We start from the raw sequence: 24,770 nt of genomic DNA on the forward strand, positions 1-24,770 counted from the left end.
GTACTCGTTCGATGCCCTTTAAAACACGTTTATAATAATCGAAAACATGTTTACCAAATTGTTGGTTAAAGACGGAAGAGTACTTCAAATTTAATTCATTAAAAATCCAATTCACGTGACTTGTATCAAATCGGCATAATCCGTTAAATAATAAAGTAGAAAAGAATTCAATTTGAAACAAACTCTCACAATGGAATGTGGCGACCGAAACTTCAGTAGCATGAACAATGCAAAAATTCGCAGCATTGGAAACATTTTCTTCTACTTTTTCCTTCGGAAATTCCTGACCAAGTGCATTGTTATCGATATCGAACTATTTTTATCGATTTTTTAATAGTACATATCATTTTCTAACAAAGATATGTGTTATTTTCAAATGTTATATATGTTATATACTCAACCAGGCGTGCTAAAAATAATACAATGATAAATTATAGTTCAATTAGTCGAAACAGTTACGATATCAGTCTATGTCCAACTTGAAATTATTTTTAGTGAATAGACTTTATCATACAGATTTTGAATTTGATTTTCTTCAACAGTCTCTCTCTCTCTCTCTCTCTCTCTCTCTCTCTCTCTCTCTCTCTCTATGCATGTATATATTTACATTAAGCAGCCAATCAGGTTTTATTATTGTTAGCAAAAATTAAATGGCCGAATGACATTTATTTATCGCCTAAATTCTTCTCTCCGTTGGTAAATATGTATTTGCTTCTCTGTTACTTCACTTTGGTTCGGCATCGTTTTCCATTTTGTGATCTTACGGTGAGGTACACTTTGACGTCGAATATCATTCAAGCTTTGCAATTTTGAAAGCAATTTGAAACAAAGATCGATTTTTGGCCCGATTTATATGCCATGCAAAGTTAAATACATACATATCGATTTGTCTAAGCAAAAGCAGACATTATGCACGTCTCATGAATACAATAACGTATTGATTGTCATCATTGGTGGGGAACTCGATGTATTGATGATGAAAATACGAAATGAGAAAAAAAACACACAACAAAGCGAATTTAAAAGTGTTGGCAACAATAACAACAACAACGGCAGTAGCAGCACACATCAAACAATAAACTGGATTCAATTCAAATAATGTGCTTGCAAATCAGGTTGCCAATATATTTTTCTATTAATTTTCTATTCAAATCAACTAGACCTGTCTCATTCAGATTTGTTTATACGGAATAATAGCAACGGCGGCATCAGCAGCCGAAGCTAATGAACAAAACAAACACCACAAACCATTACCATTACATCAATTCGTTGTAGTTTATGTGCCAGAAACACAATCAAACAAACACACACTCGCCAAGCAAAAACAGTCAAAGTTAAGCTAAATGTCGATGAATAAGATAATAATGAATGAATGAAAAAAAAGTAGCAAAATAAATTTGAATATATCGCTTGATAAGACAAATAATAATTGGTGCTTGTGACTTGTTTCTTTCTTTCTTTTTTCTTCATATATATATGAAGAAAAAAGAAAGAAAATATATATATATATAAATATATATTGTTACAGTGTTGTATAATGTCTGTATATACATGTAGCTTGATTGCATTGATGTATCTTTTATTCCTTTCACATCCAGCAATACACGTTCTCATGCCACATTTTACACGTTTAAATTGTATGGTGCATTATACACTGGTGCTTGTTGGTCTGAACCACTTCAACGGTTATTGTTCATTGTTGAAGCTTGGAATTGAATTGATATCCTTTAAATGTTACAATCAACATTATTTTACATGCTCTCAAAATCTTTAAGTAATTAACCTTTTCACCATTTGATGAAAACTGTCTCACAAGATTGAACATGTTTGATCTTAGATTATGACATCGATCTGATGATTTTACGAGATAATTTCGGAACAGTTTTCATGAATGTGGTTTTTTTTTGTTGTTGTTCGATGTTGTTGTGGTTGGTATCATCGGCGACAAATACGTTGACTATGTTATAGCATGACTGCATCAAATTTATGTCTGTTTTCTTCAATGTATAAATCTAAATTTATCTTGATATTGTTGAACACACAGAAAAATGACGTCATTTATTGAATGTTTTCTGTCTAGTGTCTACCTACGGCTGGTATATATGCGAATTTTATGCTTTTCACTGCAAAAGTGCAGCTTACACATATGTACTCAAAAGGTGCTCTACAGTAGACTAGTGTGCATACAAATCGGGCCAGCACATAGTATTCACCAAAATGATCTCGTGTGTATGCGTGTGATATTTAGCAGCTCTTTTTCAAATGTTACATCAATGGAAATTTCGATTTAAGTTTCAGTACATAAGATCTGTATGGTCTCACATTTCTCTTTTCTTGCGGAATTGCATTAAAAAGCACAACATTCACCCAAGAAGAAAACGATGTTGTTTATTTTATCTCTCTCAAAATTGAAATCAATGATCATTTTTTCATATTATTTTGTTTAAAATGGTTTAACTAATTGGTGTTGCACACGTGCACACAAATGACTGATTTTTTTGCGAGTCTCAATGACAGAGTGTGTCCATCGAAAGCAATCTAACCACTTAACAGTGTTGAATATTTGCACAAGAATTCAACGTATCATGTTTGTTTATTTTTGTAAATATAACGAAAATAAGACAATTTTGTAGGTGGAATAAGAGAAAAGTGATGAAACAAAGGGGAATACCAAGGGATAACATTACTCAAATTGTAAAATATCAATCAATAAAAATTAGAGACTGTTTCTCAGGAGGAGGAGCACTTTTTTTTAACTTGTAGTATTTTGCTTCTGAGAGCGCTCTTCTTTACATTTTATTACTCTGAGAAATTGTCTCTGATAAAAATCTAAAGAAAAAAGCAAATATTTACCTCTTCGATTGGTTCGTAAGAAAGTCCGTGCGTTGCATTTGGGGTAACATTCACCGTAAACATCGGCAATGATTGGGTGCCATCTTTAAATAGTTGTGTGGTTGGTCGTAATGTCAAATTGAACATTTGGCCAAATACACTGAGTGACACATTATGTTCTTTTATATTGGCTAAATCAAATTGCGCAAATGGTTTCGTCTTTATTTGCTCATAACTATCACTATCGCCGTTATTGCCGTCTTGCATTGATTCCGATGGCAACGTGAACTGTTGCTTGTACTCATTATTATAATTATCATCATTTTCATTTTGTTGTATATCGAATTCATTATCACTTGAACTATTTTTAACTAATTTTGATTGTGTATCACTACTAAAACTATTACTATTACTAGGATTTAATTTACTGTGAATGGAATTTGTAAATTTCGATGGTGACGACCATTTTGACAACACTGGTATGGTTGATTCTTTCTTCAATTCACTATAATATGCACTTTTACTCAAATCTTTTTTCACATGATGACTACTCAATTTATTGTGTGCGGTTTTATCGTCAAATTGATTATTTGACCTCGATAATGATGACGATGTCGATGTAATACTTCGCTTTGATATTCTGTGTTCGGTTGTACCGTGATGTATTAAATGTATTACTTCATAATTTGGCACTAGTTCGTGGCTTTCTACATGAAATATCGACCTCAGCTGTTCCGACGACATCTTTTTGTGAACCTGAGCGGTGAGAGAAGAAATTATGAATAAATAATTGTTAATTGCAATATTGAAAGTGAAGAATTGTAGCAAAATGATTGATGTGTTCTGACAATAGAAAAAAAAACATCAAAGCATGATTTATGTGAAAAGTTTATTCGAAGTGATCTTATTTCGAAACCGTACTTTTTTTGATTCATAAAGACATTGAGGGTGGTCGAAACGTTCGAACCGAGCGAAGAAAATGCAACATATTGTTCGAATTGCGACTCTGAGACTTTGTCACATGCAAGCTGGTTTCATGCAAAATCGAATGGATTTCAGCTCCAAAAAATAATAATAATTAAAATGAATTTAATTATTGGATTGACATTTAACTGTTTTTTTTCTTCTTCAGAACGGAAACACCTCCAACTGCATTACCGTGTCTATATCCATTGTATAGTGCTTTGTGCATAGCGTATACGTATCCATACCGAGTCAAATACTACGATTGCACAATTTTTCGTATACAAGAAATTGAATCACATTAAACTTGGGTGCTAAAATTATACTCCAACGTTGGAGGTCTATAAAAAATTTCAAATTATAACATTCGCTGATTTTTATTTCTCTCAATGCACACATTAACCTGATATGATTTTTTTTATTTGCTTTCAGTGCTCGGTATTATGCAAAACATGCCCTGAACGCAATCGCTTTTTTTGTCACACCGTTGAACTTTTTTATTGTTTTATTTTTAAACAATTAATAAGATGAAGGTTTATTGTGGCCACGCTCGGTGTATTTCACACATAAAACTTCATAATTGTTTATGGAAATCTTCCCTTCTTTTTATTTGCCGTGCTTCTCCATTTTGACACTAATACTATGTATCTTGAGTTAGGTGGCAGCACGCACATACACAAGAGCCTTAAATAGAATTGCGTATGTATCAATACTGGTATTTTGATCAAATTCACAGGTATTTTGTTCTAACAGGTCCGACTGTGTAAACTGTTATGAGTCGCTACGACTATGCTTTGATGGGAGTAACCAATATTCTGTTTACTATTGGCATAAACATAAGTAGTAAGAGCGTCTCATCGTATGGCCGTGTCACCCGATGTGATTCGTCAATTGCTTACATCGTGAATTCCAGCCAACCGTTATTCAATTTTATATATTTTTCCGTTGAATTGTGATGATATTAAATTCAAACAGAATATTTTTTTTATTATAACTAAAAGAAAACAAAAAAATTATTAAATATTCCTTTCATTTTGTTGAGACACTCCTGAGGCCGTACTTCTTCGAGTGTGGTCGCTCAATGCCAGAACGTCAATGTCGTGATTCAACGTGATATTTTTTTACTCGTTTTGGTTTTATTTGAGATCAGTCACAGTTAAAATTGCAAATTTTCAGACTTGGCTTTGATCGCATGCAGTAAAACCATTATATACCATGTTATTTTTATCAATGTGACTTCTTACACATTTAAACTCTCTTTTGAAAATGGAATGTTAAAAGAGATATATTAATTCCATTGTATCGACCAAAAGTGATTACCACGATTTGTATTTCACGAACATCTTCCAAAGCAATTTATTTGAATTTTTTTTTGGTTCCGACGTGCAAGTGAGATGCTGCGGAAAATGCATAAATCGAATAACCCATGTGTGTCTGTGTGTGATATCCGAGATATGCATTGTGTTTTAATTCTTCATTTTGGAAAAGAATAAAAATGCACACGGAATTGAGCATAAATGATGTGGTTAATAATGAAAAGCACAAAAAAGAAAGAAAGAAAGAGAGAAAAGAGAGAGATGAAATGTCGAAATCAAGTAAGATCAGTTTCGCAATATTTTATGTGTATATGTTTTATATGTGTATATAAACTGAAATATGTGGAACTTGTCGATTTAGTTGGGCGATAGCTATAAGTCTTATAGGAAATATGTAGAATGTGTCCTAAGTGTCAATGACACATTCGATTAACAGCGTAACACAAAGTTGTTTCAAGGTTAACATTACATTTTGTGTTGTTTTCGTTTCAACATTGCTGTTACTGATTGCTCACTTATGGTTTTTGATTCTCTCATTTCATTCATATTCTGGATTATCGACTTGATTATATTATTTATTTATTTTTATTTATTTATTTTTTCGGCAATTTGTAAGCCGAATACACACATACACACCTTTTTAATGCCCGAAAATGTTGTAAAAGAATCACTTGAATCGATTGAGATTCTACATTAATGGCGATTCATCGATGAACATTTTACGCTAAATCAATCAATCGAAGCAGATGTAAGCACATTGATTAGAATGTGTGACGCATGCGTATCGTATTTTTCATTTCATAATGAACGGTTTTCTTTTTTATTCTCAAACACAACGTGTGGCCAAAAGGCATTGCAACCACGTCAATAAAAAATAATCGATTCTTGGCAGACATTGTACAGCCAGCTGAAAATATCGCAGTTGAATGTCTGATTTAAAACAAACACGCACTTTTTACACAACGTCGTCTGTGTTATTGACTTCTGCTGTAGTCGACATCGCTTCTGCTCAGAGGTCCGACAATAAATATTTCTATTTGTAGGTTTTTTTCACTGAAATTCGCTCCCATATAATCAATTTTGAACTTTTTTGGTTATTCATTTTTTGGAGACCAAATTTCCCCTCTAGATTCGAACGAAAAAAATTTGGACTACCCCCTTGGGTCATCAACTTCAGAAGTTATGATAGTCAATCCATTCAGCTATGGTATGGCCTCTAGGTCTCCCGGATCAAAGTCGCAAGGCTCCGAAGATTTTTAATGACTTTATGATGATGTTATTTTGAAGGTACATTTTAGGTACAATTATTATCAGCCATAAAAATTCAAAAATATCTTCGAGTTTTATTTTGGCTAGTTGACCAGCAAATTGAAGTGCCCCGAAATGTGAACCTCAAATATTATCCAAATGAGTAAGGTACAATTAAAAATAAATTGCGGCACAATTAAGTACATTTTTGGTACAATTATTTAAACCTAGTCCCAAGTTTCGACTTTCACATGTGCGGACATTCGACTATACATCCAAGATTTTCTGTGGCCAATTTTGCCAACTTAAAAAAAAATTCTGACAGCCAAAATTTATAGTTCAATCACTCTCCCCCACTCAACAGGCGACATAACTTAAAGGACTTGTTGGTATTAAAGTAGTAATTTTGTAAATATCGTCACAATATAGATACGCCTGCCACCAGGCGTTTACTGGTTAGTGTATTGTCGTGTGGGTTGTGTTCCAATTCATTTGAGGATTGTCATAGAACAAAATTTGGAGTGTTCAACAAGTTTGGTTAGTTTGACACAGTTATTTGGAAATAACAAATTTGGTTGGAAACTTTCACAAGTTTTATTGATTCACTTCCATTATGGGTAATTGCCAAATTGGTAATGCCAATGACCAGAAAATATGATAATTTCTCTCATTTTTTTATTGCTTTTAGAATTTGAAGTGCAGAAAAGTAAGTAATTTCGGATGTAAGGCCGAGGTGTATATTTTAAATAAATATTGATCATAAATGCCTTCTAATCACCAAAATCAATTTGGATTCTTCCAAAACGTTCATTTATATTATCACAGCCAATCTCAATTGTGTGATATTCTTCCATTTCTTCAATAAAATTTAATATCTCATAGTATGCATTCATCTAATTCAAAGACAAACGTGAAATTTGATCAAACTTTTTTAACACTTTTTCAAGGCTTACTTTTATTTGTTTTTTTTTTTTTGGGTTTAAATAGAAATAATTTTGAAACTTTTTTTGCCATATCAAATGTGAGCACAGAAAAAAGCGAATTTCTATTAAATAATAATTTATGAATAAGGCATAACCAATGAGAATGTATTCGATTGTGCTGAACGCCATTTTTTCTTCTTTTTATTTTTATAACTTATCTATGCCAGTGTTATTTATATGCTCTCTGTTTTCCTCCACATAGCATTATTTCCACGCTTGTTTGTCAAGTGTTTTGAAGGTCGTTATTTTTTTTTTTTTTTGTTAATTGTGTAACATGCATACTATTACTTTTCGTGCATTTGGTTGGCTGTTGTGTGTGTGTGTTTTTTTTTATTGTTTGTTTTTTGTGTATATTGAATATTTGAAACATGGCTACATGGTAGCTTGCAAAATGTGTGTATACAAATATTCGTTTTAACAGTCGTCAGTAATAAGTGCATACATTTTAGTACTTCCGAAAAAAAAATTTAAATCTCATTAAATAAACTCACGAAAACAATCAACACTACTGTGTCACGAAAATTATTCATATTTGTTTCGGATCTTATTTTTGTTTTTCGAAATCATTCACATTCACACTTTGCGATCACCACGATCGATGCTATTTGGAAATAGTAAAAGATCTTCAATCCAATATATGGTATGGATCGAATTTTTTTTTACGATATCGTTATATATTTATGGAATTAATCAAATTAAATAAAACGGCATTTTGAATTCTTTGTGACACATGCCGACATAAAATGTTCACTAAAAATGGTGATATGGAATTTATTTTAGAAAAATACTTACATCTGGTGAGGCTAAACAAGTTGACAACAGTGTCCATGTAAATAAAAGTAGATACCGATTCATCATTTTGCTGCTTTCGTTTGTCTTAAGTTACACCGTGAATTTTTTTTAGGCTGTAAAAATAAATGAAGACATAAACAACAAGATTATTTAAATGAAGAAAAAAAAACATGATCTAAGTTATAGATAATTTTAGTATGGTTTATGCTTTTCTAATCTTAACACTCCGGCTAAACTAGACAAAATTGTGCTCACACATTTTCATCATTTAGAATGATGTTTTGTTTTAGTATAAAATATTATATAAAAACTTATCATAATATAGTAAATTCGTCGACAATCTATTTCAAAATGATTGTTTTTGTAAAAATCACTGCTTGGAACAAATTCACAATTCCCAATACAATCGACACAATATTACAAAGGAACCAATTCCCCAATGCGTTTTAAATTATCGAAGGGCTACTAATTTATTTGAAATAAACAAAAAAAAACGATCCGCAATAAAACAAACACTTATGCCTACCATAATTCACCAAAATCGCCATTTGTTATACAACAAACAAAAATGAATTTAAAAAAACGAAAGAAATAAACCACTAAAAACAAAAGACGGCCTATTTGAGTGAAACAAACTTTCATGTTGTTTTCTTCTCTGTTTAAATGTTATTTAATTATTTTGAACCTATATTTTTTTTTTCATTTCCAATGTGTAGTGAAGTGTTTGAATTTGAAATACACTTTCTTCAATTTTATTATGTCTATAATTGTTATATGAGCCATAGAATTCGTCTTCGTTGGTTTATCGATGTAATACATTCAACGTTTTATGCTGGTGCCAAAATTATCAATACCTGCAGATGTTCAGTGCAACAAAAATTAACATGTTCTGTAGCGGAAAACTTTCAGCAGAAAAATTGACATATCACCGAAATATAATCCAACCGTAAAACAATTATTATCTTTGAGCAAAACCATTTGATTGACTGAACATGTTAAAAGTGTCATATTGACAGAAAAAAAAATGATTTTAATTCATTTCGTTCCATTGATAACCACTTTACAATATGTTTGAAATTCATTCATGTAAAGTACACGATGAGCTATTGTTTTCACAACAAATTTGGGCTTTATTTTAAATAAATAAAATAAACCTTGACCAGACATTGTGTACATAAACAAAGTAATAAATCGAATAGCATTGAATAGCGTAAACTAAACACATGGCTCTAACAAAATTGCCGATCACTCAGAACTATTATTTGGTTTCGTTCGTTTCATTCTCGTTGGACTTTTTTTCCTCTCTTTTAATTCATTTATTAAAAAAAAAAACCCGCACATAGTTATTTATTTTGACATTTTATTTGTCTTCATTTGTATGAAATGTGATCTATTCATTGGTTTTAACATTTATTCGTTTGGTATTTGCAACTTGTAATTTTTACAAGCTCTAATTTGTGCACATGATTCAGTTAGCCAAACAAAAAAAAAACATATGTAGAGCACCAATGTTATTGCAGAGCCATGTCCTTGTAAACAGACTCTTAGAGAAACATGTACATATCTAGAATCATTTATTGTTTTAGATTTTGTTGCGACAATATTTACTCACTCGCCAATATTCGAGAGTTATGTATGCGTCACTCGCTTATTGGTTTAACACCAAATAGCCGCAGAACTCTCATAGAAAACCTTAACTTTATCATAATAACCAGTTTTCGAGTTTATTTTGCAAAGAACGAATTCGTATTTTTACGACCAACAATGTTTGACATGGCGTTACAGCTGGTATTTGCGGAAATTCATGAAGAGGTTCACCTCATTTCATCGCAAGTGTTCTCCACATGTATGAGTCGATTGGGTTAATGGATATTTAAATATATGATCACAATTATTTCAAGTAAATCACATAGTTACAATCGAATTTTTGATATCAATTTGAACGATGTGCAATAAGGAATCGAAACTATGTTTGAATTCTGTTCGATTTTGTTGAATTAGGCTTGATATTCTTAGCGCAGATAATACTAAAATTAAAAAAATACTTCTGTCCGACGACGGTTAAAATTGAATTTGCGGAATTGGAGAGTCCATTGTACCCCATGCTGTACAAAAACAAATAAAATTTTTGAGAAATTCATAAGGAAGTACAGATCAACTGTTGAATAATATGGAACGTTTATAAATGTATTTATAGTACGATGCAATCATTCAGCACCGTCGTTCCATGAGTACATTTTTCGCAATTAAACTGGTAAGTGTGTGAATTGTGTGTGACAACAACAAATAACAAATAATATTATTAAGTTTAGCATTCATGCTATTGCACACAGAGAGTGCTTAAAGCAATCAATGACAGTGCCACACCTTCATTTTGATGATAAATAATTGAACGCACAATATACTTCAAATAAAGTATGTATTTCCTAGATAAACCATGTCGATCGTTTATATCAGACATTTTTTTAAAGGTATGGGGTTTTTTTCTTCTTTTTTTGAAATATATGCAGCTTTTATTACGATTGATGTTTATAGATGCTATTCACATTTGTTTGAAGCATGTCATTAAAAAAAAACCATCAGAATAGTTCAATGTACGTTTTTGTTGAAACAGGCTCTCCCTTGTTTATCTGTATTTAAAAGTGTTCAAATAGGCAAACGAAAGCTAAGCCAAAAAAAAAATCATTCAGTTATTTTCCCATAAAATCATTCACTTCTAGATTGTGATCCACCTTTTTAAATCATAAGAATGTTGGGCGATTTTGGCTGCTAAGATCATTTTCTAAAATGAGTTATAATGAGTGATATATATTCATGAAACATGTGACAAATGTGTCAGTCGGGCCAGCACGAAATTATACGAACCAAATTTGCTGCCTAAATTATTTGAATATATAACCTACACGTTAAACGTGTTATGTACCACATTTGTTTTTTATTTATATTAAGTTCGGTAATTCGTGGTTTCAGTTGCCTTTAGTGTTTTTATTGTAGGTTTTTTTGTGTGATAATTTAATCATTCACACTATTTTCAACCTAAATGGATACTATTATTATAATTTTACAAAAAAAAAAAAAATGTTTTTTTATATGTCCACACAGATTTGTTTATTTATTTAAAAAGCGAGTGTAGATAGGGGCTCCTCATGATTTTTGGGAGATAAAACGGATTTTGTCCATTAGATCATTTTCTTTCGATGTGAATTAATCATCTTTTTGGTGAATCATTGATCGTTTCCCTTGAATTGCATGTTTCGAACAGTAAACAATAGGTCTTCCAATAAAATCCAACAATTTAATAGAACCATAGGCATATTGATAGTCTCGTGAAAAATAATCAATTGTCTTGATAAAGACTAAATAAGACTTTAATTATTAAAATGTCTGAATGATGTAGTCGACGCAACAATGGATGCTTGTTGTTGGTTGATTGAAAAAAATAAAAATGTGAAATAGGCTTCCGACATTGTTGATCCCACACTTTAAAACGAAAACGGAAAACGTTAATTCATGGATTTGCTTTAGAAATAATTGTCGAAATGAGGCAAAAACGAAATATGCAAAAGAAAGTACATCCGTTGGAATAAAATAAGAAACAAAAAAAAACTGGGTGAAATTGTCTGTGTGCTTTTTTTTCTTCTCTCTAACAATTATCAAGAAATTACATTGATATTTTATACTGTAAAAGTGAGATTCGCATTCGAAATGTTGCGGTAAAAGATCACTTTGCAGCACAATGTAACAATAGTATTTAAAAAGTGTTTTTAGTTTTATGCATGTGCGCAGACTAAGAAATATATATGTATATTTGTTAAAATCGTACGGATATTCGATTACATTTCCAGCATAAAGCTCGGAGCATCTATACCACAAAAGTTTTATGAGTGGTACACACACACATACAATATTCAGTGCTTTTTGCAATAGACATAGCATTCTTTGAGATTTCGTGTGAATAAGATGTGCACAAAGTGCAAACAACATGAAAATGTGATGCAGAAAAACAAGAGCCCAATTAAAAGTTAAGGAAAATATATATATATATGTATCCCAGTAAACAATACATCAGTAAAATAATATGCAAAAAAGAAAGAAAATACGAATAAAACTAAAAACAATAATAAAAATATCTCTTGTTGCGCGTATTAACACGCATGTTATTACATATCTCTGCACAACACATAATATATATATTTTTCATTTGTTTTTGTTTTTGTTTAAAAAAATTCGTATGCGATGTGTGACTGAGCTTTACTATGAGGAATTGAGTCTGCATAAAATCGAAAACAAAGTTGGTGTGTGCATTTTTGATTAAAAATTGAAAGTATTACATTTGTGGGTCGGAAACACACAGATAATAAACTGTACATTTTCAAGTTGGTGTTCCGCGTATGTGTGTGCAAGCACTTTTCTCTATGTACTGTCTGTATGTCTGTCTGCCAGTCTTTCTTTCTTTCTAGCCGTGCCATGCGAATATTACATTTACTCGGATAACCATTATGGTATTTATGTGCAGCAAGAAAAAAATACAACAAACATTATAAGCTTTTTGTCATAAAATATCAAAGTGAACCAATCATCTACATTGTAGCACTATGTTCCGCAAACACATTTCATAATCTAAATAATTCTTCACACCCTGATAACAAGTAGTTTTTTTATTATTGAATGCAAAGTTCATCTCTCTCTCTTTCTCTCTGGGTGTCTCTCTATTTCGCTAGTTGTTTGCGGTGTTACAAATGGGGCAATTTTTCGAGCATAAAATTTGCAATAAATATGTAAAATTTCTTTCTCTCTAAAACCAATACCAGTTTAATATCATCGGAAGACTGGTTTCATTTATCTTTAACAGTATTTACTGTCATTCATAAACAGGCTAATTTACTTGTTTTTTTTTAGCACAGACCTGTTTTCCTCTCGCACATACATGTAATACAGGAAGCTTTAGGTTACTCAATTGAAGAAAGTATGTCAGCGGTAAGGTTTTACGTACCTTCCGCTATACAATTCGTTCTGATTGCCCAATTCAAACCATGTCATGTGACTCACATGTACCATACTTCAACTTTTGTCTACTGCACTTCTTCTCACATATTTCGAATTAAAAAAACAAAACAAAACAAAATACACCACATACACAACAACAAAATTATAAATGAAGGTCTTTTTGTCATTTTCGCGCTCAGTGCTATAATAATAGTTTTAGTACGTGCGCCATTCAAAAAGTTTAAGATGTGTTTCATTTTATTTTATGTTTGCTCTGGTTATGAATATTTACATATTACTCAAATATAATAAATGGATTTATAAAAAAAAAACTCAACTCTTTGACCAACAAGTACAAATGTGACCCAAAATGTGCACAATAAACGATGTATATGCCATGGACAACTCAACTAACATGTCTATTTCCAAGCAATCTACTAATATAATGTTTTTATTATTATTATTCAATAAGCAGCGGACAGTTGACTTTTCCTGTAGTTTGCGTAAATGTTTTTTCGGCCTTATTTCAATTCGTTTTTTTTTTCTCTTTTTCAAACAAATAAAGAACATACTATATTATTAGCATAGTTTAAATTGATGTAATATTTATTTATATATTACATTTGATAAATTACGCTGAAAACCATCTCAAAGTATTGCCACATGCACGGTAAAATAATCATTGATATTTCTCTTTTGCATAATTTATGTTTTTCTCTGCGAAAATATTATGTGTTTTGCCTCAGAATTAATGGAGTGCATAGCATTACCGATGCACAAAAGTAATCAGCGTAATAATCAGAAATTGTATCAAATTTGTCATTTTCCAGTCATTGGTCATTGTCATTTTTGTTTTGGAAATACCCGAATCAAGAATAATCAAATGCAATGTTTGATGCAATATCTTTTTGGCGCCTTTTAGGTTTTGAACAAACCACGGAACACACCCAATTTGTCTATATTTGATGGGTTTTTTTTAAATAACTTTTTGGTTTTTTTATCATGAATTTCGTTTTGCTCATGTCCAAATTGGCAGACACGGTGAATTGGTGAAGTATCATATGGATTTATATTTTGCAGAAAATGCAATTACTAACTGTGTTTGAATTTTTATGTTTGACACTTCGGAGTGAAGCAGAGTATCAATTTAAAAAAAAATCGATCACCCACAAGATGATCGAATGGTTTTTTCCAAGTTATTTTTGAACAGTCATGGGTTCTTTTATTTTGCTTCAATTTACAAAAATCATAGGGTAGAAGTAGATGTTGGTAACATAACAACATGTTGGTATATTATAAAAATTCATAACTCCGAATGGAATAAGGTGGAAAATGTTGCAAGATTTTTCTTTGTAGGTCACCAGAAAAATTTCCGTGGAAATATTTTTTCAGCGTTAAGATCATCCAGAATAAGACATTCCGAATGACGTAGAAAACAAAATCAAATGAATGAAAAAAAAACTTGTTCTCATAATGAAATAAAAACACAAATCCAAAAATGTTATGACTAAGGTGATATGATGAAAGTCACGTGTATAATTTTTCATATGTCATTCAAATCGTTGTATGAGCCATGGCGAAGCTATAAACAATGTAGTCAATATCAACCAGACGGTCTTGGTGCCCATTTAATGTAATCTTAAAGTTAAACGAATCCCCATTTTTTTAATGAGTTGAAATCATATTGTTCTTTGGTTTTTGCCAGACGAATTCCGAAAAATAAATTTGTTCTCATTACTTTAGCTAATGTATAAAATGTAATTTCAACCGCAATCAAAATCTAAAATAAATGACTATTGTTCAGTGTACTCACCAGTTCAAATGTATAAGCAGAAATAGCTTTGACCCTTTAATAGTGATAATTAAATGATTGCTGCGTGAGTGTATGTATGGTGGATACGTTGATCAGGGGGATGAGTTTTGATATTACTTTTGTCCCTGTGGCGTGTCTATCTTCGGTAACAAAAATGATCAACAGCCTTGAAGTTTTTTGGTGTTTGTTTTGTTTTGGTGAACTCGTCTAAATGGTGTGTGCGTTTGCGTATTCTATGGGAATCACATTCAATTTACAATTGACACAAATGAATCTTTGATGTCGTTGGTGCTTCTATCTTTTATTTCTGCAAAAATTCACGGTTTTCTTGGTTCTTTTCTTATATTTGGATTATTTTATGCTCTCTTTTTTTTCGTTGAATGTGATTGATAACTCACTTTGAAATAATTCATAGACACAATCATTAAAATACACAATATAAATTATTGCTGATTTGTTGTTGTTGTTATTGCTGTTGTTGTTGTAGGTAACTTCAAACACACTTCACAGATGAATATGACAATGATAAACACACTACCACATTGAACCTGCAAGGTATTCCTTCGGTTTTTAGCTATATACACCTCATAATTGTTTACAAAAACACTCTGCTTCGTTTACAAATCCATTTTGTTGGATTGTTACTGCAAATGATTACAACTGCAAATCCACAAAACAAAAGAAAGAAAAAACAAATCAATTATATTAGAATATTAACAGCGTTTATTTAATAAATAAATGATGAAGCGAATGGATAAGGGTGTTGTTTGTATTAAGTAGCCAGAATTCATGATATTATTGGCACGATATATTATAATTTTTCATTGTATCCATGCTGCTATTGGGTTTTTTTGCTCTCGGTTATTGTTTCAATTATAATGCAGTGTTCATTTATTAAATGTGATACATGAATATGACTAATTTTTCTGTAGTCCCGATTTGTATGACGTATGTGGACCAATGATGCATGCTACTATTGCACGCGCTCGTACTTAGTTAGAATGACAAAAGTGGGTACATTACTTGGGTCAATTTTTCGACATATTCCGTAGGAAAATATTCTGATTTTTTTTATACTTCTAAATCAATTTCGTTCAAAAGTTCGTATACTCCCTAGAATGATTTGGCTGTAAATAAAAGTGACATAACGAAAGTCAACTCATGCTCTCGCTTATGGGAATTGCCGTAAGTAGAAGAAGAAGCTGAGATTTACCAAGTCATTTCCATTCGTAACTAGACAATTTCTTCTGTACGCGACTTACAAATATTGTAAAATGATATGCAACAATTGAGCAGACAATATATTTAGCTGCCGTCATCTGGATATTTCAGCTCATCTGGATGCCGTCAGCAGATGATGCGAAGTGAAAGCAATAGAAATGATTGTTATATTAATACCAGTATATAACAAGCTTATATACCTATAACAATCACTTCTATTGTTTTTACTTCGTATCATCTGCTGACGATATCCAGATGAGCTGTAATATCCAGATGACGACAGCTAAATATATTGTCTGCAATTGAGAAATTCGTTGTTAAAGAGAAGACTCTGTCGATCGAAAATTACCGTACACATTATTTTATTTATACGAAATGTGATTTATCTTTCATGATAATTTTACGCATTATGTTTTCAATGGGCGGTGCCCGCTATGGAAATATAAAATGGAACAATGCATATTGAATTATTTTTGATAAATCGATGAAAAATATTTAATAGCAGTTTCATGGTAATTAGTATTATTATTATTAAAAGATAAAATTAGTTTTATTATTAAAATTCACTATATATTCAATTTTCATGCAATCTTCAATTTAACCAGTGTCGTTGTAAACCTTATAGACTTTTCTGAATAAAAAAAATGATTGTGAAAAGGGAATTGCTACATTCCATAAGCTATCGATTGTATACACATAATATTATTTTTATGTATTGATGTTTTTTTTAAAAACAATGTCCATTCGTCAAGTTGACAGTTTAACCAATCAAGCTCCGGGGTTAAGATTGAAAAAGACGTGAACAATTTTCGAACTGCGTAAAAAAACGCCGGAAATTACGAAAAGAAAAATATGTTTGAGCTTTGGAGTATCTGTTGTGCAAAAGAAACGTACATAAATTCCTCTGCAATTATCCAAATAGTTTGAGAAGCATTTGGATTTTCATTATAATTGTAATTTAATTGAATTCAATTCAATTGAGGCCAGTAAGCCAGTCGAATGACTATGTTGCTCTCTCTCTCTCACACACACACACCCTCTCTCCCAAGAATCATTGGAAAATTGACGAAAATATGAAGTGAATTAGTGTGTTGAATGTTTGGCGAAATGGCACATTTGAAATTACAATATTTAGATGAAACTTCCGCAAAAACACTTTATGTCCGCCTTTCTAAACAGATAAAAAAAGAATGGTTGAAACAAGAGGTGCCTTCGCGGTGTGATCTGTGATTCCCTTCGATATCATCTCAACATCTTTTTATGAAAAATCATTTTCATTGATCTATGAAATTGATCTGTGGTATTATTTTTTCTCCGTGGTATTGGTAGTCAAACAAACGTGATACTCCCATTATGCACTATCTCAATATGAATTTTTATTATTTTCGAAAGGTTGTATTTGGCATTTTCAATAGATGCATCTGCCTCTGCCTGTATGTCTCAATTTATAATTTGGAAAATATTAGCGCCGTGAACTATGAGCATGTAATTTGGTTCATTTGAAATAATATTTGGTGAAAACAAGATAGAAGACCTTTGGCCTACGAAATGGTTCTGTCGATTTTTTGCATCATTTTTTTTTTAAATAATAAGATGGTGTTACGGTCTCCGGCACCGCACCTGATCTCTTAGAGAGACAGAGTGCATTTGCATTGCTGCTTGAATCCAAAGTCGTTGTTTTTCTCTCTTTAAATATGTTATTTTACCTTCATGTCTATTTTACGGTTTGTTAAACATCAAATAGTGATTTGACAATGATGTGGCATAATAACACATAATATGAATGGTTATATTTTTTCTCTTCATACTATTCATTCAGTATTACAATGTTTTTTTTGTCATGAAAAAAAAGCGACAACGACGACGATGAAAACGACAACGACAACAACAACAACAAAGACGACATCATTATTCTTGAAATCGCGAATCTATATATAATCAACAATTTTCTCTTTCTCACTTATGCTGCTCGTTTGACTGCTCTCTTCAAACTATTGTATATGTTTTTTTTTTCTATTTTCACATTATCTATTGTAATTTTTCATAGATTCATATTATAAACACTGTAATCACACATAGAATACGTTGAAAACGGCAAACGTAGTTTTCAAGCAAAAACATTTTTTTTATATTAAAGACAGCATTAACCATGATTATTGTTATTTTAAATACAAACTTGCACAATATAAATACAGACAGACAGACACATACGAAAAACCATACGAACACACACACACATAGTATACTTCGGCACTTATGTACGTGTTACTCACGTCCAATGTATTAAATATATGCCTAAAAAGCAAATGCAGTGTAGAAAAATCACTTTCTCTTGACTCTTTATTATATAGTTTTGTTGTAAATACAACTCTATGAGTATATAAAAAAAAGACATATAAATGTATCTTTTTCGGTTTTCTGTACGTATCTCTCTCTCCTCTTTCAATGGTTATGTCGTGTGTGTGTTTTTTTCTTCTCTTGGACGACGAAATGTAAACACGAAGACTCGTAAGATCAGCAAATTGAATGATCGCGAAAGAGGAAAAAAAGACTACTATATACACGGCGCACATATTATTATGGCCGTCACACACAGTCTTTTCCTTGGCACTCTTCCCTGTGTTCAATTTTCGAGTTAAAAATTATCATGATGCAGAGAAGAAGATGAAAAAAAAAGATTTAACCATTCAAACATATATGCGCGCGCATATACACATTTTAAGTTAATGTACACATATCAGACACCGAAGAAGCTAACCAATTTTTTTCTTTCTTCGTTCAATTTAAACAATTGCATGGCAAACAAATTTTATGATTAATTTCTTTAGTATCTTCTTCTTTTTCTGTTAGACTACTTTTTGAGCATAACAATAATAATAAAACTCTTTTTTTTACGAAAATAATTCCAAATAAAAGCAAATAAATAAACAAACAAACAATACCAAAGTTGAAAAAAAGAAGAAGAAGGCAGCAGCAGCATGGCAATTGTGCACTACATGGTCTCTGAACAAGACTAATTACTGTGAAGTATACACAGAGTGGTAACAAACGAGTCCATTGTTCTCTTTTGGACGAAGCGACGCAATAAATTGCAAATAAAATTTCAATAGCGAAAATTGTGAAGTGAATCAATTCGACTCAAATTCACAAAAAAAAAATTGAAAGTACAATGTCTTTGAGAACTTTCCACTTGCTATGAATACGTACATACACATTCATAAATATGCTTGCCGACAATCAAATGGATAAATGATTTTTCAAAAATAAATGTGTTTCGATTATTTGCTCGTATTTTGACTATGGTTATATCTTTCGTTGAAGATATCATCGTCAATTACATTCGATACACACAGAGAGAGAAAGAGAGATAAATCGTTTTCATTTTCTACGCTTTTCAAATTTAATATAATCTCTTCTTTTCTTGTTTGCATCTAAGATCGTCTATCTTGGTGAAAATTATACATTTACAAAACAAAACAACAACAACAAAAAAAATTGTCATTAAAAAATCTCGAAGTTCTGTCGTTGGCATTTTCGTCTGTGAAAACATATACACATAGCGTAAGCTTGTGTCTCTTTAAAAAAATTGGTTTATGGATCGCTGTTGCGTAATTTCCCAATGAAAATGCATCGAGTGCCTGCACCCACAATCCTGTATATATAATATTAATGCATTCAACAGCCGACGCAGTGGTGTGCATTCTGCAAATGCAACTGAGTGTGTTTTTTTTATATAGTTTTTGTGTTGTTGTTGTTGTTGTTTTTTTTCTTCTTTTTGTCGTCGTATAGTAATGTAAGCACGGAATGAATAAATAATTTTGATGAAAAAAAATTATGCAGTTATTCAATAAGCATAAAAAAGCTTGTGTAATGAGTATATCTATATGAACGACTGCGGCTGCTGTTGCTGGTACGTATGTGATGGTGGAGTTGGCGATGGCTACGTTAGTATGAGTGGTTTCGTCAGTGGCATACACGCGATATTTTCAGATTTACCTTTTACTCAACTTAACGATTACATTTTATTTTATTTTACCACATTTTTAATCGTATTTCGCGCATACTTTTATGCACACAAACACTTCGTGTCTTTTCGGTATTTAGTCAGCCGAATGGCTTTGGATTTGGTTCGTATATATAGTTTTTTTTTCTTGGCTATATACTAAGCATAAAATATATACTTGAAATCGTGTTGAGCTGTTTGCTGTTTGCTTTTGTTGTTACCTTTTTATGTTTGGTAAAAAAGAGTTTTCGTTAAAGGTTTTTCAATTCGAATTTATGCACTTAATCATCCATTTAGGAAGAATACCAATGGGGCATTTGGGCGGAATGCAGGAAAAATATTACACACTCTAAACACAATTTTCATGCAAACGATCTAGACGTGGTGTATGCGTTTCTGTGTGTGCGAGTGAGTGTGTGTGCGTGTGTGGTTGTGGTTGTGGCTGGATTGGGTGTATTTATTATAAACGAATTTAAACACGTGTGGTATTTATTAAAATTTCTGTATTTCATTCTTTGCTACATATAGCACAAAATGTTAAGCACACATATTGGTATTTATGAAGTGTGAGCTGGAGTCGAAAAAAGCACCATACTCGTTTCGGTTGTATGAATGTATTTTCTCTGTGTGTACACGTACAGTATATGATTTCGATTTTTTATATTAATAATAACACCTTTTTCTTCGATGTTTATGAAATGTATTTTTCTAACGGCAAACTTCGTTAAGTATGTTACTTTTAGTTTTTTTTCGCTTCTTCTGATCGCTCTCCTTTTCTCTATCAATCTATCCGCTGTCTATGTGTGCCGTTTTTGTCTTGCTTTGCATCAACTTATTACGATTATTGTAAACTTGCACACACAGCATAATGAAAATGAAATTGAAATAAATTTGTGTACATAAAGGCGATTTACGAATTCATCTAAAGCGAAACCAACAACAACCCATTGCCCATTTTTTTCTTTCTTTCTACATTTTGTTTGTTGTACACTATAATATACAATTTCTTTATTGAATTAATTTTCTGATACGATTCTTTTTCCTCACAACCACTCATTCACTTAAAAGTTTCCATTTCGTTGTGTGCTGTGTTTTTCTTTTTTTCTTTCATTAGGGCCGATCGAAATTGGCTCACAAAAACAACAACAACAACAAGATATTCAGAATCAATGCAACAGAAAATTAAATGCGAACGAAAATAAATGTGTGTTTGGATGTTTTGGAGCTGAAAGTGCGAAACACAGACAAAAAGCAAAATGCACACCGAATCTTTCTTTCACTTCATTCCGAAATGGACCAATAGTTTCTTTTTCAAATGCTGAATTTGAAATTTGCGATCGTAAATATTCAGTTTTTTTTGGTAAGATTTTCATTTTTTTTTGTTTTGTTTCTAGCTCAAATAAATTGAACAAACCATTATTGGAATGGCTAATTACACATACACACAATATCACCTTAAAATGATGATGAAGAAGAAATAAAAGCCAACGCAAAAATTGAAGAAGAAAAAACCAACGACACTGAAGCAATAGATACACACAGTCTCTTTTCCTTTCGCTAACATTTGAAAATTGGACACTTTTTTCATGTTTCGTGAACACACGCAAATAAATGTGCACGAATTCAAACGTATACAACATTTCCAAATGTAAAACGGACAGCTTTGGCGATTTTTTTTCTCTTTACATATAAAGGCATTTCTTCTCTTTCTCTCTGTCACACTCTCTTTCTTTCTCTTTTTTTCTCTCTTTCTGTCTGGCAACATAGTGCTCTCAACCTATTCCCCTTCCTCATTGTCACCAATAAACAGCATATTCCGATTAATTATCTGGAATGGATTTTTATCGTCGTCGTCGTCGCTTTTCGGTCTTTTTTTCATTCATTCTAATGCTGACTTTATATATCAATCGTATTTGAATTTAATATTTTGTAATGATTAGAAATTCGTAATTTTTCGTATTCAACGATCGAAACTCATTCATATTATAATATGTGTTGTTTGACTTGAAACCGGTCGCAGAAATCCAAAACGTCTGAATCGATTCATTCAAAATTATTTACGATTAAAATTTTATATCGAACACACAATACATCGTACATAAAACAAAACATAATTTGACAAAAAAAAATAAATAATACTATCAACAATATAACACCAACAACAACGAACGAACAATGACACAAACACACAATATCCATACGTATTAATAAAATTAAAAAAAAAATCACTTTTAATTGAAATTCAATTGACGAATGTACATGCGATTGAATAAGGAAACATCTACGGCGACAGTGATATGCAAATGAAATAAAAAAAGAAGAAAGATTTAAATTTCACACACACTAACGGTTATGACCATCTTCTTATACAGATCAGCGCACACTGAAAGCATAACTTAGAAATCGCAAGTTATTTTTCTTAACGATCGTAGAGGGGATATACAGTTAATTATTGTGGTAGGAGGTGAACTCTGTATCACTTGTTTTCGTCTGTACAACGGATCGCGAAAGCAGCCGTTTGGTTTGCTTCTTACTTCGATGGGGCTTTTAAGCGTTCAGCTCACTAGGCATTTCATGCTTAACATTTTTGGTCTTTTGGCCATTCCATATGTCTACTTATATTGTAACAACACCAATAGCAACAGCAAACCGCAACTTACAACAACGGTCTAATAATTACAGCTACTGTATTTCTTTTTTCACCTCAAACTTAAACAAAAAAAAAATTACTTTTTCGTACTGTGAGTTTCATAACAATTACAACCACATTTTTTTTAAATAAAAATATACGATTATTTCAATCGATTTTTGTCGGTTCACTTTAAGCATTATCAACGATTATTTTAAAATAAATTTTTTAAATTCCACAATAAATACCATATTTTGTCTCTATACAAAAAATTTCTCTATTTACATCGTAAAAAAATCACATTTTTAAAAGAAAAAAAATAAACTCTGTTATTCCTGGAGAGACATAGAGCAAAAAAAAGTCTCTCGGTGTGGGATTCCACCGTAGTCGAATTTAGTGGGCTTAAAAACGTTTTAACATACAGACTTTTTTTAATAAAAAAAAGATAAATTGGCATTTAGCACTTTTAACAATATTCGTACGGTAAATCTGCTTTCCGAATCCATATACGAAAACTAATGAATTAATAAATGCACAAATAGATATAAGAATAAATCAACTAGTTCTGAGCGCAAGTTTTTTTCTTCTCTCCTGAACTTATTCTGATTACATAAGATGAAATGAGATATCAGTTTACATTGCATTTATTTCGTTTTGCGGCGATTTTCGTTATGTAAATTTTGTAAAACAAAACAACGGTAAATTTACTCCCATGAATTTGCTGCCATCTTTTCATATATCAAATATGAATCAGGTTCGTGTCATGAATCGAATATTGATCGTTTTTTTTTCCAAAATTTGAAACCAAAATACAAACTTTCTTCGAACGTCCGTTTATTTAAAGAATTTTGTTTTTGTTGATACATTCGGAGTTAGTATCCAAAATTGACTTAACCGTTTTCTACTCATTTGAATAAAACAAAAGACATGACCTAATGCAATCTAATGAAAAAATTTGAAAAACTTTACCCTTTGAAATGCCGATATCTGTTCTTGACCCTCAAAATTCTAAAACGGGTCAAAATTAAGCAAATATTTTATGAGAATTTATTTGCGTCATAAAGATAGTGTGTCGCATATTCTGTGTGATGATTATTTTCTATGAATTTTTATATGTTTGCTATCTAAATCCGCCTAAATCGGCATAGAACATTATTATTATAAAAGTTCAAATTTTATCAAAAAACTCATAACATTTTAATCACCAATCGATTGCGACTGTCTAACCACTTCAGATCAGACTTCACGGCGTGTCAAGTTATGACTTGCCACTTTTTAATTTCGATTTTTCTTAGAAATTTAGCATTAGTAAATCGTTTTAATTTCTCAATACAAAATTTATATATAGTATGCTCAATTTGTGTGTCTCGGCTCGGTGTGTTTTTTCTCTCTCTTCAAATGCAACTATTGATGATATTTATTTGACTTTCGGTTCGTGGTTGACTTGACTTTGAACCTATTATAATCAAATTCAATGCGACTATCGACGAGATATAAAAGAAATTATTTGTTTATCACGTGATTCAACAACAAATAATAATGTTGTCTGAATTTTATACCATGCCAAAACTACGTCACTTTATTACAAATTGAAATTCATTTAGCTATGCAAATAAAATGCCATTCATTTAAAAACACATTGAAATCGGCTGTGGATTGACTTTAATTGCGAAACATAAACGCTTTTTCCGAAAAAATAATGACGAAGGAAATGTATGCACTTAATATATATATATATATATGTGTGATTATAGTAAAAAAATTTTTTCTAGGGGCATTTCAATCGAAAATCGAGGTAAAAATTCGGTTCGAGAAATTAATTTGTATGTTGAACATTTGAAGGGCACTTCACCTTTGATGAAATCACTAATTTTTCAAGTGCATACAAACAAACATTCAAGATCATTCAATTATTTTGAACGGAATTAATGGTTCTAATCGCTCTTCTCAAGCATTTAAAATATTCTAACGCTAGAATAATTTG

General features: G+C 31.5%; 1 protein-coding gene across 7 annotated transcripts in view; it reads right to left on the minus strand.

Moving 5' to 3' along the window:
* LOC116345605 (venom metalloproteinase 3) overlaps nt 1-22,537 on the minus strand; it is a 47,406-nt gene extending 24,869 nt beyond the window's left edge. For 4 of the 7 annotated variants that reach the window (XM_031775067.1, XM_031775068.1, XM_031775062.1 and 1 more), the window contains exons 1-4: nt 22,417-22,529; nt 14,934-15,593; nt 8,135-8,247; nt 2,854-3,588 (exon numbers count right to left, since the gene is read on the minus strand). In XM_031775067.1, the coding sequence (XP_031630927.1) occupies nt 2,854-3,588; nt 8,135-8,200 (801 nt within the window). In that variant the 5' untranslated portion in view covers nt 8,201-8,247; nt 14,934-15,593; nt 22,417-22,529. Of the gene's footprint in view, nt 1-2,853; nt 3,589-8,134; nt 8,248-8,988; nt 9,113-14,933; nt 15,594-22,386 lie in introns of those variants that run through there. The other 3 variants (XM_031775063.1, XM_031775064.1, XM_031775065.1) reach the window with 3 other exon arrangements.
* Between the last annotated feature and the right edge of the window lie 2,233 nt (nt 22,538-24,770).

This window comes from Contarinia nasturtii, unplaced genomic scaffold (assembly GCF_009176525.2).
Source record: "Contarinia nasturtii isolate CC-2019 unplaced genomic scaffold, AAFC_CNas_1.1 Cnas_scaffold_1371, whole genome shotgun sequence".
Classification (NCBI taxonomy): domain Eukaryota; kingdom Metazoa; phylum Arthropoda; class Insecta; order Diptera; family Cecidomyiidae; genus Contarinia; species Contarinia nasturtii.